The sequence below is a fragment of the Acinonyx jubatus genome, chromosome D1 (genome assembly GCF_027475565.1).
Source record: "Acinonyx jubatus isolate Ajub_Pintada_27869175 chromosome D1, VMU_Ajub_asm_v1.0, whole genome shotgun sequence".
Taxonomy (NCBI): Eukaryota; Metazoa; Chordata; class Mammalia; order Carnivora; family Felidae; genus Acinonyx; species Acinonyx jubatus.
The window spans coordinates 74,033,050-74,048,804 of record NC_069390.1 but is presented as its reverse complement, the minus strand read 5'-3'; the positions used below and the strand labels follow the sequence as shown (position 1 = coordinate 74,048,804).

General features: G+C 39.4%; 1 protein-coding gene and 2 non-coding genes across 3 annotated transcripts in view; all 3 read right to left on the bottom strand.

The window, feature by feature from the left end:
* Positions 1 to 15,755, bottom strand: part of CEP295 (centrosomal protein 295) — a 55,612-nt gene that overhangs the window by 133 nt on the left and 39,724 nt on the right. Inside the window, exons 18-29 of the mRNA XM_015082644.3 lie at positions 11,848 to 11,991; positions 8,009 to 8,106; positions 7,363 to 7,465; positions 6,706 to 6,957; positions 5,443 to 5,582; positions 4,365 to 4,539; positions 2,877 to 3,517; positions 1,886 to 2,026; positions 746 to 842; positions 453 to 617; positions 271 to 370; positions 78 to 177 (exon numbers count right to left, since the gene is read on the bottom strand). Of these exons, the coding sequence (XP_014938130.3) occupies positions 78 to 177; positions 271 to 370; positions 453 to 617; positions 746 to 842; positions 1,886 to 2,026; positions 2,877 to 3,517; positions 4,365 to 4,539; positions 5,443 to 5,582; positions 6,706 to 6,957; positions 7,363 to 7,465; positions 8,009 to 8,106; positions 11,848 to 11,991 (2,156 nt within the window). The remainder of the gene's footprint in view (positions 1 to 77; positions 178 to 270; positions 371 to 452; positions 618 to 745; positions 843 to 1,885; positions 2,027 to 2,876; positions 3,518 to 4,364; positions 4,540 to 5,442; positions 5,583 to 6,705; positions 6,958 to 7,362; positions 7,466 to 8,008; positions 8,107 to 11,847; positions 11,992 to 15,755) is intronic.
* LOC113593840 (small nucleolar RNA U2-30) lies at positions 7,561 to 7,630 on the bottom strand. Its single transcript, XR_003414200.1, has one exon. It is a non-coding gene; the product is annotated as a small nucleolar RNA U2-30 (small nucleolar RNA).
* On the bottom strand, positions 7,808 to 7,887 carry LOC113593841 (small nucleolar RNA U2-19). The gene has a single exon (XR_003414201.1). It is a non-coding gene; the product is annotated as a small nucleolar RNA U2-19 (small nucleolar RNA).

Below are 15,755 nucleotides of genomic sequence, written 5' to 3'. Positions count from 1 at the left end.
CTGTGGAGGGAATAGAAAAATGAAATTAACAGTTGCAGTGCCCTAGACCTGGGAAGATTATAGGGGGCCTCACTCACCTTATGAAATTCTTTTGCCCTTGCTGGGTTTTGGGCATATGCATCTTGCTTTGCTTTCTCTTCCCTTTGCTGTTTCACTTCAGCTAACTGATTGTATAATCTGTAAGAAATTTATTCTTACATATTCTTCGTACTCTTCGGTAATACTTAAGGAATGTGAGTCACCACACACGACACAGAAACATATACATACCTTAAAGCCCTTTGACGCATGAGGGCTTGTGCAGTCTTTCTGTCTTCAGGAAGTGACACTCTGACCTTATTCACACCCTTCAGGCGACTCACAGATGAGCCTGAGCAGAGAATAAGTGATCTGGCGAATATCACCCTGCTATATGCTCTTTGTGAGTATTGATGCAGATGTGGGGAACATACCTGTTGGTTTCTCCTTAGCGGTTTTGATCTGAGATTTCTCAGAAAGGTAAATCTTATTCTTTATTTCTTTCTGTCTCTGGGAAGATCTCTCTATAAATGATTTTTTCCTCTTCACAAATGCTTCTTGTAAGCTCCCAGGTATAGCTGTAAACTTCGGCAGGGTTTCTGTTTAAAGATGAAATTGAAGCTTATTTTTAGCTCATTGACACTTTTGTGCTGCAGTCTACGAGACTGTGGGGAATGTGAAGGCTGAGAGGTTGAGCAGGGGACCCTTTCAGATGCTCAAGGCATACCTGCCGAAACTGCCACTGGCTCCTCCACACAGTGTTCTGATACAACTGGATAATCTGAGGTTTCTTTTTCTGATATAAGAGGCAGAAATTCATTCACCTAATTGCAAGTAAATCATAGATAAAATCATAGGTAAATGATCTTCCACTAACCTTAACAGTTTCTAAACCCCTGGTTCCCTTTGGTAGAGGGAGATTTGCTGTTTGGGGGAGATGGGAAGTTGCGTGCCTATTCTCAATCCCCAAATACAGTGTAGGAATCTGCGTCCAATGAATTTAGTTCCTATTCTGCTTTCACCACTTTGTGTGGTTTCTCACATCTAAATGGCAGGGCTGGACTTTTCTGGGAAGGGAGGGTCCTTAATAAATGGTTCTATTCCTATTAAAATGCTTTACTCTCCACCTCTGTTAGAGAATGGCTTTTGCCCAGCCTCCTCTAGCCCAAAGCTTTTTTCCTCACCTGATTCTTGTCAAGTGCTTCTATCCCACTTCTACATCTGCACTTCTTGTCTGCTGCCTCCCCATTACTTCTCAGTAATCATGGAAACAAATACTAGGTGTGGAACTATTTTTTTAAGATGAATTCTCTAATTCAGCATCAGGCTACAAAAACAGTCCTGCCACGGTAGTAGCACGTACAACCTGGGACTTTGGTAACAGGGCAACTTAATACACTGAAACAGTTGATGGGTGGTGACTTAGACTTGCTCAGTTTCCAACTGTAGTTCTGTTGTAATCCATGAATTCATCTATTATAAGCTTTACAGCAGGATTTCCTTCAATGACTACCTTCTAAGAATTGAAGTGAGCCCCATAGGAATGGTCCACTTGCAGTGGAGAAAAGTACAAGGAACCTGCAGCTAATAGGACTATAAATCTGTTGTACTCAAGTTGGTAATTTGAAAATAAACTTGTAATAGCACTTACTCTGTATCCCCATTAGGTCTGATTTACTTATGTATCTTCTAGAGCTTCTCTGTGCCTCAGAATTTCCTACATCTTTTATTGGGGGATGGAAGGCATGAGTTTCAACCCTTCTAAGCCCTAATGAAATCTACAGCATCATAAATAATTCCTTATTCTCAGCTGTGTGCTGCTGTGTAAATGAAGTGTATTCACATTAAAGGGAGCTATGACCTTTACCTGAAAGCTGCTTTTTGCCTCATTTTCTTTCTTTTCTTCTAGGGTTAAGTTTGCAAACTCCGTTTCAGCAATACTGATATCACTGGTGCTTACTAATGTAAGCTCTGGCTCTTCCATTATACCATGTCCAGACTCTGTCAACTGTGTGATAAAATTGAAAAACCATATTCAAAGTAACAGCCTTGAAATAGTAAAAATGTAAAAGTGATGCACATTGACACTGTGGTGCCTCCCCCATCCCAACCCACTTTTAGAAATACTGAAGACTTTGGGGATGGGCAAAATGTGTGAAGATAGCTACTGCAAGAATTATAAGCCCAAGTGTTTATATTATAGGGCTGATGCAGGTTGACAGGCAGCCGTGCAGAACCTGAGGGTGTAACTGACCTATCTAAAGGAGCAGGAGCTAGTGGACTGTTCTCAAACTACATCTTTAGAGGGAAGTATCCAACTACTGAGTAAGAATCTGCAAAAGAACACCCCAAAAGGAGCAAAATATCTGTGACCTAGATGTCACTCTTGCTCTCAACCTGTATTACATGTTCATCTGTGGAAGGACAATACTGAAAGGTAATACTCAGGCGACCGGAGTTGAAACCAAGCAGATTAATACAATGCAGTGCCAAGAAATTCCACACTGAAAGTGCTGAAGCATAGGCCAAGCTATTCCTCAGGGAAATGAGAGGGGATATGTCGATTGGGAGCAGACCGGTTGTAAAATTTAAAGGTCAGCTTAAAACTTGAGCTCAGAACCTGCTTGGAATGCTCTGTCGTCTTCCTCTCTGCCCCTCCCCCTATGTGCCCTCTCCCTCTCAAACTTCAAAAAAAAAAAAAACTTGAAATTTGGGAGTTTGCTCATTTCATTGGAAATTTCCAATGATTATATGATTGACTAGCTCAGGAATGTTAAGTAGCTTTGTTCCTTCTAAATTTGTTTCAAAAGTCTTCCTTGGAAATGAATTTATTTCCACACAACACAGATTTCACTTACCCACATTGGAATAGAGCTCTGTAATGATCCAGAACTTAAAAAGAGCTCTGACTGTGTTAGTTGAGAGAGGTTTCTTAGGATTTCTGGAGTTTCTGCTTTAGCTGAATTCTCAAAATATTTTTCATTCTGAACAGAATATGGTGCTTGAACTGAAGTTCCCATCTCCACTGTTCTCAGACACAACTGTGAATCGATTTCCTCTACTTGTGAATTTATATTTAAAACCCCACAGGTTTCCTTTTTGTCTCCATTGAGTCCTTGACTTTGTAACATTGTATCAATCCCTCTTTCTGACAGTTTTTCAGAGCCCAGTGTTTCTTCTCTGCCTTCTGGTTGGGCTTTTATTGAGCATTCACTAGAGGTAGAACCACAGGGAGTGCTATGCTGTAGATTTAAGTGATGAAATACATTAGCCTCATCAGATGACCTGAAGCCTGAATTTTGTAAATTTCCTACAGAGAGCTGGAAAGGAACACTTTTTTTCCTATTTTGTAATTCAGTCTGTGCAGAGTAGTTCTGATTTTCCAGGCTTTGGGAAGAATCTCTTGCTTCAATGCTAAAAATACTTGGTAGATCAACATGCTGGCTCCCCTCCTGTGAAGAAAATTCTGGCAGAAGCTGTTGAAAAGACTGTTCAGAGCCTGTAAGAAATAAGTTAGCCATAATTACATGTTGTAAAACCTGGATAACAGTTTGAGTAAATAATGAATTCAGCTTACTTCCTACTACTTGGGGAGTGAAAGCTGATGTATGTATACATGAATAGAGAACGAAAGGATGGTCACAGTGATTTTTAATAACTCCACTGCTCATACCATGTATTTTCTCCTAGTCTAATAAAGAAAATATGGTTATTAGATATGCTGAGGACTTTTCCCTCATTAAGAGAGAATACCGATTTTAATAACAGACTAAATGCGCACATTATGTACCTCATATATAAAAAGGTGTGCATATGTGTGTATACACAAAATTTGTACAAGAAGTATTTTTTTTTTTGAAAGACCAAAAGCGTGAGCAGGGAAGAGGGGCAAAGGGAAAGAGGGAAGGAGAAGAGACCGACAGAGACAGAAAGAGCGAGAATCTTAAGCAGGCTCCACACAGGGCTCTATCTCATGACCGTAAGGTCATGACCTGAGCTGAAATTAAGGGTAAGACACTTAACCGGGAAGCTTTACTGGCCTGTATAAAAAGTTTTATAAGGATACTTAAACTGTTAACTGGAAGGGCTGAGGTAAGGAAGTTGAGGAACAAGAGGTAGTGCTTTTGCTTTTATCAAATTCCGTACTGTAAAAATGCAAACAGCATTATTACTCCTGTTACTTAAACGGATACACAGAGAAACAGAAGTTGTAACACTGGGGATTGGTGACCGCAGGAGTGGAGACATACCAAGACCTGCCAGGCACAATTTCCAAAGAAAATGGATGTAAACCACGGAAAAAGCAGTGGAGTTTCTTTAACTTTTTCTAACTTAATCATACACACCCTCAGTAATGTTTTCTGTAGCAAAAATCTGAGCTGCAGCATGAGCCAAGTGAGGGTCAGGTTGCTGGTTCGGGCTTGTGTTAGAAGGATTCAGGCTGGTTCTCAGCGCTGTAAAGGAAGCTGTACTTTTGGATGAAACGGTAGTACGGTGGCTTTCCCATGAAGAATCAGAGTTCTGACGAAAACAACAGAGAAAGGCTGAAATACTGATTATGTATTTCCAACCGAATCAATAATCATGTTCTTATGATACTACTCTTCCTTAATTACCACTTCTCTTTCACACTAGTAATTTGACTATTTAAACCCATTCTTCCATTTCAGCCACTATGAAAGAGGCTTTTTAAAAAAAGATTATTTAGAAAACAAACTGCAAATTAAGCAGATAAGAGTTTAGAATATGATGAGATCGTCTTCTAAAAGCAGGAACTATTATGTAAGGACAGCCGGGGAGGTCAGGGTATGGGAGCAAAAGACCTGATTTGAATCTCAGCTGCTGTACTATGTAGGAAGAGGCATTAATTTTGAAAAATCAAAAAAATAAAATAACAGGGACACCTGGGTGGCTCAAGGAGTTAAGCATCCGACTCTTGATTTTGTGTCAAGTCATGATCTCACGAACCGTGAGATCGGGCCCCGCACTGGGATCTGCACTGACAGTGAGGAGCCTGCTTGGGATTCTCTCTCCCTCCCTCTCTTTCCTCCCCTGCTCTTTCTCTCAAAGTAAATAAACTTAAAAATATTAATAACAAATGACAATAAAAACGTTCTTGAGCATCTTATGGATTATAATCCTTAGCTGGAGATAAGGCTCACAGGACAAAATTCTAGTGCAGCTGGTTTTCAATCTTGGTTCCACATTAGAATCACTTGGGGAGCCTAAAAAAAATCCTGATAATCTAAAGCACTCCTGGAGATTCTGATTTAACTGTTCTGGGCACAGTCCAAGCACTGGGATTTTTAAAGACTTTCCACAGGATTCTAATCAGCAGCCAAGGCTAAGAACCACTGTTCTGCTCTAATAGAAGAAAAACTGTTTTTGGAAACTCACAGCAATGAAGCATCTATATTACTTTACCTGGTAAAAGTCTCTGCTGTCTTGAGAAATCCCAGAGTATGATGATAACATATCAAAATCTGGATGTGGTTCTAAGGGTTTAAATAGCTGATGATGCAGATTTGGAAAAGTGTGTTCCAATTCCGGAAAGTCAAGGTCAACTGTTAGAATTTTGAGAAAAAGAGATAAAATTTAGTTTTAGGTAACTCGCAATTCAACAAAATTCTTTCCATTTTTTTTTCATTACCAATAGATGCTTTCAAATTAAGTCCTATCATCATGTCCAACATACAAAACATGAGGATACTCAATGACCAAAACCTTTTGACAACATTTCCATTTTTACTAGCTCTAAAGTAAGAGGTTAATAATTAGGAGTAAGAAGCCATTATGATCACTGTTTTGCTATAAGCTTTGTTATTCTCAGTTCATTTTAGGATCAATGATTTTAAAAAAGAAAAAAAGTGTCCAACTTTGGCTCCGGCCACAATCTCACAGTTTGAGTCCTGCACTGGGCTATCCGCTGTCAGCAAAGAGCTCACTTCGGATCCTCTGTCGCCCCCTTCTCTCTGCTCCTCCCCTGCTCGGGCTCTCTCTCAAAAATAAACAAACGTTAGAAAAAAAGAAAAAGAAAAAAATCCTTCTTCACTGTCCTGGGTGTTACTATGGGTCAGGCACTGTACTTCATGTGTATCATTTTGTTTAGTCTCCAACATCCCTCTTTTAGAGAAGATGAAAGAATAACAAGCAGCCTGCCCATGGTGTCACAGCTAAAAACGATCACACTAGGCCTCAATGGTCTCATCTGTGAACTCCTTTCTCAATACTGGCAATAGGGCCTCAGCTGTTAGAGCTAACTTTGCAATGGTAACGGAAGATTTGTTGATCTCTTCTATATGTTCTTCAGTCTGATTTGTCCCAGATCCCCTCTTGCACTAAATGCCCTGTTTGCCGTGTCCATGTCATAACTGCTGCAGCAGCCCATAAAAACATAAAGCTCAGGGCACCTGGGTGGCTCAGTTGGCTAAACGTCTTGACTTTGGCTCAGGTCACGATCTCACAGTTCGTGGGTTTGAGCCCCACATCAGGCTCTGTGCTGACAGCGCAGAGCCTGGAGCCTGCTTTGGATTCTGTGTCTCCTTCTCTCTCTCTGCCCCTCCCCCGCTCGGTCTCCCTCTCTCAAAAAATGAATTAACATTAAAAAACAAAAACACGAAGCTCAATCACTCCTTCAAACTGAAAGGATGAAAGGTTATATACAAGTATTGTTCAAAATCATTTTACCCCGCAAGTCTGTCTTCTCAGTCATCAAATTTGCTTCATTTATGCGCTTTTCCATCATCTGCTGAAGGTGTGTCTGACCAGATGTGAATTTTTCCACTGCAGGCAACACAGGTTTATGAACTTCCCCAGGGTCCTGCCTTTGATAACTGACTTGTGATGCAGGAACTACAGAACTTAATACATTTGTTTCCTCTTCTTTAGCAGTGGTAGGTTCTTGTTCCCTGTGGTCCGATGCATGCTCTGAAAATGACCCTGAAAATTGAGTTTAGGGAAAATATTTAATGGCTGGGCACTTCCTTAGAGACACATTTTGGGAGGCCCAACAATATATGTTGATAAGGGAGCAGGGCAATGAAGAAATCTGCTCAGATAGATTCCCACTGAATGGGAAAATATGACCATAGCAGATAATTGTCAAAATGTAGTTGGAGATCCACAGAGCATCTCTGTGGGTCTGCAGGCCTGTGACTTCCAATCATGGTTAGAGTATTATACTGTCAAATATTCTGTCAGGCATGAATAGTTTACTCCTGAGATTTAAAGAAACAATCCCTCTCAGCACATTGGGATGATCTCTCAATGTTTGCTCTCACCAATCTATCAAACTCCACTGATGCTGGTCCTTCAACTTATTTACAAACATTTTGACATTATTACCTGCATCTGTAAGGCTCAAATCTGTGTTTTCGTAACTTAAAAAGCTCCCAGTAGAAACAGTTATTGATGATAATGGCTCATGATAAATCTCTTCTGTTCCAGCCTAAAAATTAAGGGGAACATTAGACTACAATGTAGGAAGTAATAGCTAGAAAAAACTCAAATCAGTAACAGTTTTCTTTTAGCAGTTATCAATTCTGAGCTCAGATCAAGTGTAGAAACCTTCATAGCTGTAAAGGTCAGTACTAAAACCTTTTCATCATTGCTCAGAACTGATTAGACTTTCATACACACACGTATCTCCTCCACCCCATCTCTATCTCATTCATCAAGTTCTTGGTTATATACTATCACCTTTACACACACACACACACACACGCACACACACACACGCACACGCACACATGCCAGACATAGGCCCTTACTGTTTGAAATTACTTTTGCTTCTCAGAACTACAGAGATCATGCATCAGATAGACTGCAAAGTCTTCTGATGCTCAGATTTGGCTATTTTCATCATTGATCCACTTCAGGAAGAGTAGATCTCAGAGAACACAGACTTTAACATTTCACAACTTGTATAAACTAAAGACAAAGTAAAACCAAACAGGTCTAACAATGGGGTGCACATTAAGACATTACTAACATTATGTGGCTTCACAGGTGGACTCAGATATGTATGTTCTTCCTCCACAGCATAACTTAATATTGCGTCATTCTCAGTCACAGCCTCCTTGACCTTGACTGAAATGGAGGGGAGGGGAGAGAATTTAGACTATTACAAATCAAGTTCTTAGCACCAAAGGACATCATTTCTGTTTTCCGACAATTTTCTTTCATATTTTGCTTTGTGAGATTGCCTTATCTCAGACCAAAAAGAAACAAAAACATTCATTTTATTATTCATTAAAAACATTTCCTAGTCATCTTTTCCCTGGAAAACTGTACTTGTTATTACTCTATGAAAAATAGAAAACTGCTAGTATGATGGGAAATGCTTTTGTTATTAAGTGAAGAATATTCTATCATGAATACAAGATGATCTCAAAGTTGAGAAAAATGCATATAAAAAAAGACAAAAACATCAAAGTGCAACAAGTGGTAGGAAAAAGAGGAATTTTACTTCTGGAGCTTTCTAAAATCACAATGAGCACATACTGCTTTTATTATAAATGAGTCTTAATTATATTTGACGTATTAAAAATATATAAACATTATTTTGCCTCACTTGATAATTCAGGTATTCTGAGTTAATTTCTCTCTTACTCCAAAGGAGTTTATGAGAAAACTGGCCAAAGCGTATAGTCATCTGTGGCTCTAAAACAGAATAAAATTAAAACTGTGCCACCAAATACATAAACTTCGTGTCTCATTATCACCGTGATTTTATTACAAGATATCATACACATTAACAGTATGTTTCTTAAATGTTTGTGTGGGAAGTGTGTTCTAAAAGATAACCCAGGCCACACATGTATATTACTCATATATTCATAATATTTATATTATGGATAATGAAGCAGAAGCAAAGCTAATACCAAATATTATAGTAAGTACAATCTGTTCTTAAACACTTTTTTATTCTCTTCTAGTTCATTAAAAAATATATCATTGTGACCTAACTGTTCTAACCAATAAACTGTTACTCGGTTTCTTCAATACACACTACAATTTTCAGTAAAGAAACTAAGATATGGTGAATTGCAGGGTAAGTTGTTATTTTTTTCTTAGGCAGCTCATTTCAAAAGCTAGTTGGGAGACAGGAAATTAATCTGCAGTTTTTCAATTCATAATCACAACTCTACACGGATACCAAGAAGACTCCCCAAGAGGGAGGATTTGGGTACTGGTAAGAGGTGAAAAATAAAAATGAGAAAGGAACAAGGTCAGAGTAATTAACGATGTTGAAGAATTCAATGGACAGGTCCCCAAAGGCAGTTGGCAGAGAAAAAAGGGTCACTGGTTTGTCCCCGATAGACGGGGCCCATGATGAGATTACTCAAAAAGGGAAGTAGCATCACGAAAGCAGGGTAATGCCTTAAGCAGAGTAATCTTCCCATGCTACCCAAGAATTTCCTGGTTTCCTTCAGAAGCAAAGCCCCGTTCCCTGCTTTCCTACAAAAGCAAAGGCTACAGAGCTTGAAGTTAGTGATCCCACTTAACCTACTAAAGAAATTAAGGCAAGGTGATGAAGACCTGGATAAAGAGGAAGGGAGGGAACAGAGAAGAAGTAGAAAGCTAGGACCTTCTTTTCTAAGACAGAAAAGATCTGAATCCAGGGATGATTATAAGAGAAAAGCAGTCCCTGAGAGCTAGGAGCTGACCCAGCACTATCACTGAGGCCTTGGTGTTCTGTTAAACATGAGGAATTTCATGGTACCAACAGAAAAGGCCATTCTGTGACTATGATGCATCAAGACAAAAATCAGGCCACTGGTATGCATGTCTAAACATAAACAAAACCATGAGTATTATACAAACCATAAAAATGATCAAGCATCTCTTTGCCATGGCCTGAATTATTGAGACAGAAAGTGTAATTTTTATATATGTTTAATCTGTCAGACATAATTAAGAATGCTAATTTAGAGGGCTGTCTGGGTGACTCAGTTGGTTAAGCGTTTTGGCTTAAGAGTCTTGACTTTGACTCTTGATTTCGGCTCAGGTCACAATCTCACTGTTCATGGGTTAGAGCTCCCGTGTCGGGCTCTACAGTGACATTGTGGATCCTGCTTGGGATTCTCTCTCTCTCCCTTTCTCTCTGCCTCTCCCGCGCGTTCTCTCTCTCTCAAAACGAAAAACCTTGGATAATTTAAAATAAAGGCGATAGATGCTCGTTACGATTTCAAAAGTTACGAAGAAATAAAATTCTTCCTTTTCCTACCATTCACAAGCAACCACTTACTGCACTTTGGTGTTTTCTCTCTTGCCTTTTTTTCTTTTCTGAGTAACTGCTGCTTCTTTACTAAGTGTAGTTTTCATAAGCCTTGCACCATCATTCCTACCTCCTGGATAAGTTTTTATGGTACCCAATAGTGGAATTGCCCCTGCTTCCTGATAACATCCAATACTCATAAGCAAGGCCCATTTCCTTAAAGCCTCCCCCAGATCACCAAATACAGGCCCAAATCTTACGGTAAGTCCTTTCTAATACCTGTCCTGAAACACCTCACAGCTCCCTGTGCTGGGCATTCTACCTCACTGCAACAAGTCAAAACATTCCACTTTGTTCAACTATGTCTATGTTCCTGGTCCTCTTTGGCTAGAGGATGCTTGCGGGTAGAATAAAAAGGAAATACAAGTATTCTTTGGCTAAATTTAGAAGAATGGTAACAGTTTCATTTTAAAATGTCAAAAACTCAGGGCACCTTGGTGGCTCAGTCGGTTGAGCATCCAACTTTCAGTTTTGGCTCAGGTCATGATCTCACGTTTTGTGAGTTCAAGCCCCACATGGGGCCCTAAGCTGACAGCACGGAGCCTGCTTGGATTTCTCTCTCCCCCTTCCCCACTTGTGCTGTCTCTGTCTCTCTCAAAAATAAGTAAATACATTTTTTAAAAAAGTAAATAAATAAACAAAATATCAAAAACTCGAATTCACTGGAAATTATATCCTTTGCAGGTATTTCAATCTCCAATTAAAAAGAGATGTAAAATGCTCTATAAACCCTCAAAAAGAGAATGGCTCTCTCTCATCTCTCATTCTATTAAACTACAGTGATGACTAAAATTAAAAGAAATCTGCTTGGAAAAGGTAACTGCTGAAAAGTATTGGCACTAATGAAGCAGCACTGGAACTATGCTTTGTAGGGCAAGCAATATTATACCTATAAAACAGAAATTCATAAGTGAAGAAATTAATCTGGTGTTTTGGTGGCAGGATTAAGTAATTTAAAATTTTTCCCTTGCAACTCTATTTTCCAAATATTTAAAAGTGAACATAAAGCACGTCATTTAGAATACCACAGAATTTTTTAAAGATAATATTTAACAGCATTAAGTTAAATGTGGATTGTTACAAATAAGCTTAAATACAAAATTTGCAGAGGTTGCCAACTGTGAAAACTTTATATCCTCATATGCTTCCCATCAGCATTTATTTAGTGAAACAATTTAAAAGCAAAATTACCATTCTCTAAATAAACTCCACTTCCCTCATTCAACTTTTTGTGTAAATAGTACATGCTTTTTGTAAAACAAAACAAAACAAACAACCCTACAATACATAAGCATATAAAATAGAAAGTGAAACCTGGCCTCCAACAAAGGTAAACCCATACCAACACTTTGGTGAGGATAATTCCATACAATTTTTACACCATAAAGACAGGTTTCACCCCCTTTATTTAACAAGTACACAGAACTGTACATTACGGATGCGCCATAAGGATTCTATTCCCAACCGTCATTAAAGTTATCTACGACTTGTCATTATAAATTACACTACAATAAATATCTCTGTGCACAGGAATTCCACTGGTCTCTCACCCGCTTCACTGGAGTTAGCACCACAGACGTTCTCCTGGGCAACCGGGTAAAGACAACCAAATGGTTCACAGTCCAGTGGGCTCCCAAAGAAACTTTGTTCTCGGCTTATTGAGACCCTCAGGGGATCCCTGTCTTGACAAGAATCTGCAAGGAAAAAAAAGATGGACTCATTACATTTCCACAGTTAAAACAAAAATGGCAACTTAGGGGTGCCTGGGTGGCTCAGTTCGTTAAGTGCCTGACTCGTGGTTTTGGTTCGGGTCATGATCTCATGGTTCAGGAGTTCAAGCCTTGTGTCAGGCTCTGTGCTGACAGCATGCAGCCTGCTTGGGATTCTCTGTCTCCCTCTCTCTCTGCCCCTCCCCTATGCCATCTCTCTCTCAAAGTAAATAAATAAACTTAAAAAAAATTAAAAATTAAAATTAAAAGAAACCCCCAAAACAAACAAAAAAGGCAATGGAGATTACAGATAAAAATCTGAAATTTTACACACCTGATGTATGTAGCAAGGAAATAATAACCACTTAAGTTTTTCACACAGGCCTTTAAATTACTTCACTTCCATTTCCCTAACTTTAAGGCTGCTCCTAGTTCAAATACCAGATAATACTTCAGTATTGACCAATCACAGGATCAAGTTCCTGGAGAATTCACTAACCACTGATAGTATTCTAAGGTATGTGTTGACAGCATAAAGTCAAAATAACCATGGCTAATCTGTGGTTTGACATCAAGACAGAGGTTTGCTCTGGAGAGAACTGAGAGGCCATAGTTGGGAGGACGCGAGAGGACAGTCTACGGAGTTCTGTAACACTCTAGTTCTTGACCTGAGTGGTGGCTACATGGGGACGGCTATTACAGCGATAATCACTGAAATAAACCCTTATGATTTGTGCAATTCTCTGAATATTATACTTTGATACAAATATAATAATGAACAAGTAAGGAAATAGAGGCATGGGAGATACCCAAAAGTAGAAGCTAATCTACTGTGCACCACCTTAGAAAAACTTGGCAGTTAAAGGCACCGAATATTACATAAGGAAAGTGCGCACCAGGGAACTGAAGACAGGGACAATGTTTAAAAATATGTACTGCGAACAGACCCATCCCACCGCCTACATTTATCCCCAGAGGAGACTAACGATTTATGCTCTGGAGAAACTGAATCCAGTACACTCTGAACTCAGGGGGGGCTCGGCACTGAAAGAAAACAAGGGTGGGAGGAAGTAAGAGTGCCAAAAGGAAGTCAGGGGTAGTAAAGTCTGCATCCTCAATGCAGATTCCCCTCAGGTCTGACTCCATAACAGCAACAGCCAGACTTGCATCAAGCTTGGCAGATCTTTCCTTGAAGAAACTAAACTCTAAACTGCCTCAAGGAAAGAACCACAGATACTAAATTGAGGGTGCCTGATGAGAAACCACCTTTTCTAATGAAGTCCAGCAGGAAACAGGGCCGCCAACTACACAATTTCTTTTTTTTTTTTTAACATTTATTTATTTTCAAGACAAAGAGACAAAGTCCCAGCAGAGAAGGAGCAGAGGGAGAAGGAGACACAGAATCCAAAGCAGGCTCCAGGCTCTGAGCAAGCTGTCAGCACAGAGCCTGGCGTGGGGCTCGAACCCACAAACCGTGAGATCATGACAGGAGCTGAAGTCGGACGTTTAACCAACTGAGCCACCCAGGCGCCCCCAGAATTTCTAATTAGCCATGAGCATCCCACTCAAATATGCAAGATATTAGAGAAAAGCCTCTAAAAAAAATCAGAAACAACAAAAAAGGAACAAAAGAATTTGGACAGAGAAAATACAGGAACCCAAACAAACAAAACACTACACACACATATATATATGTGTGTGTATATATATATATATATATATATATATATACATATATATATATTCAAAGTAGTTAATTGCATTGGTGACACAACAGCAGGATGCTATGAAAAAGGAAAAAGACAGGAAGAGTAAGCTTTTAGAAAGTGCAGTGTGATTGTCCAAATAAAAATTCGTAAGTTAGAAATACACTGAGGCAATTCTTCCAGAAAGTAAAACCAAAAGAAATGAACTATAGAGAAGAAAATTAGAGGATTGATATAGATCAGTGTTTCTCAACATTACTTTTATCATCAGTCTTTGTAGTCATTATTTCTTGCTCTAATTGCCTCCTACCTCCATGAAATTTTAGTAACTACAAACGTACTGCTTATCTTTTTCTGTATAACTGTGGTTTGGTACCTTTCCAAGAAGCAGTTTTTGTCCCTTCTGGAAGCGCTAACACCCTTATTAACAATGCAGAACAGCTGTCCTCCAACTTCCAACTAGGTGTTTCACAGAGAAAATAGTGTGATCTTCCCCTACATTAGAGGTATTTAACAGAAGTATTAGTGTAAGAAGACAGACATTCAACAGAAACTTTAAGCAAATAAAACATGACAATTTACTATAGAAAAGAAGTTTTAGGGGGTGCCCGGGTGGCTCAATTGGTTGAACATCCAACTTCAGCTCAGGTCACGATCTCGCCATTTGTGAGTTTGAGCCCCACGTCAGACTCTTGTGCTGACACCTCGGAGCCTGGAGCGTGCTTTGGATTCTGCGTCTCCGGCTCTCTCTGCCCCTCCCCCACTCGCACTCTGTTTCTCTCTCAAAAATAAACATTAAAAAAAAAAATTTTACAAAAAAGGAAATATAGCACACTAACTGAACAGTGAAAAAAACTTAACATGTTAGCATGATAGTAATTTAGCTAGATTTTTCCTGAAATTTATTGCCAAGGATAGTGGTAAATATAAGAAGAAACATAAAAGACTTGAAAAGTGGCTGTCTCTGGTAAAGTTAAGGGGTGAAGGGTGGGTAGGGGCAGGAAAACATGCTGTTTCATGTTATAACCTTTTAGCACTATTCGCCTTTTTAAACTGTGTGCCTGTCATATTCTGACTAGAAGTATTACCCAAAGAAGTGGGATAAAGGCTAGGATAAAAGCTCCCAAAGGCAGGGGGCGGGACACTTGATAGCTCAGGACAAATTTACAGGGAAGTAGCAGTGAACCCCACCCTGAAGGAAGGAGCAAGATCACGAAGGGCCTGCAGGTGACAGTAGGTAGGGACTTTGACTTAATTTAGACTTACTCCTCGACTCAAAGGGAAACCCGGTGAAGAGTTTCAAACACGGAGATGCAGAGGGAGACTACTCTGAATATGCCATGGGAAAATGAGAGTAAAGCTAGACTGCAAACAGGGAACACTGGAAGCTGTAGCAGCCACTCAGGAGTCTGCATGAAGTGAGTGGCAGTGGGCAGGGAAACAGGCAGGTGCCAGAGCGGAACAAGAACTGAGAAGTGGTGATGGGTTACTGCGTGTCGGAGAGATCGACACAAGGATCTGCTTGGATAAACTCGATCAATTATTTGCTTGAGTCTGAAATCTAAAAATCATTATGAAACTCAAACAGGGCTATTTACTAAAGATCGCAGGGAGGAATTTTCCAGATAACTGCATCTAGGAAGAAGTAGAGAGAAGAATTATACCTGCTTGTAACTGTTCATAAAGCCAGCATTTTAGGCATAATAATTATCCTCAAAAGATACACGAAAAGAGCACTGAAGGTATTGAAGTAGAAAAGCAGCAAAGAAGAAGAGAAAAAAAGAGTTACTCCTAAAGAAACAGGTTTAGAAGGGAGATATGAAAGGAAGCATAGGGAATACAGTAAATAGGTTTTCACCATACACAAGAAGAAATTAGTTCCCTAATGCCACATTTCTTTAAGTCCAAATTTTAAATACTGTTTATGTAAACCCATTTTTTTCTTTCATGAGTATTCGCAGTCTGTTTCTTCAAAACAAAAATTTAGCATCCTGAAAAAAATGTAGAAAACCGGCAAACTATTAAACAAATCACATTTTATTG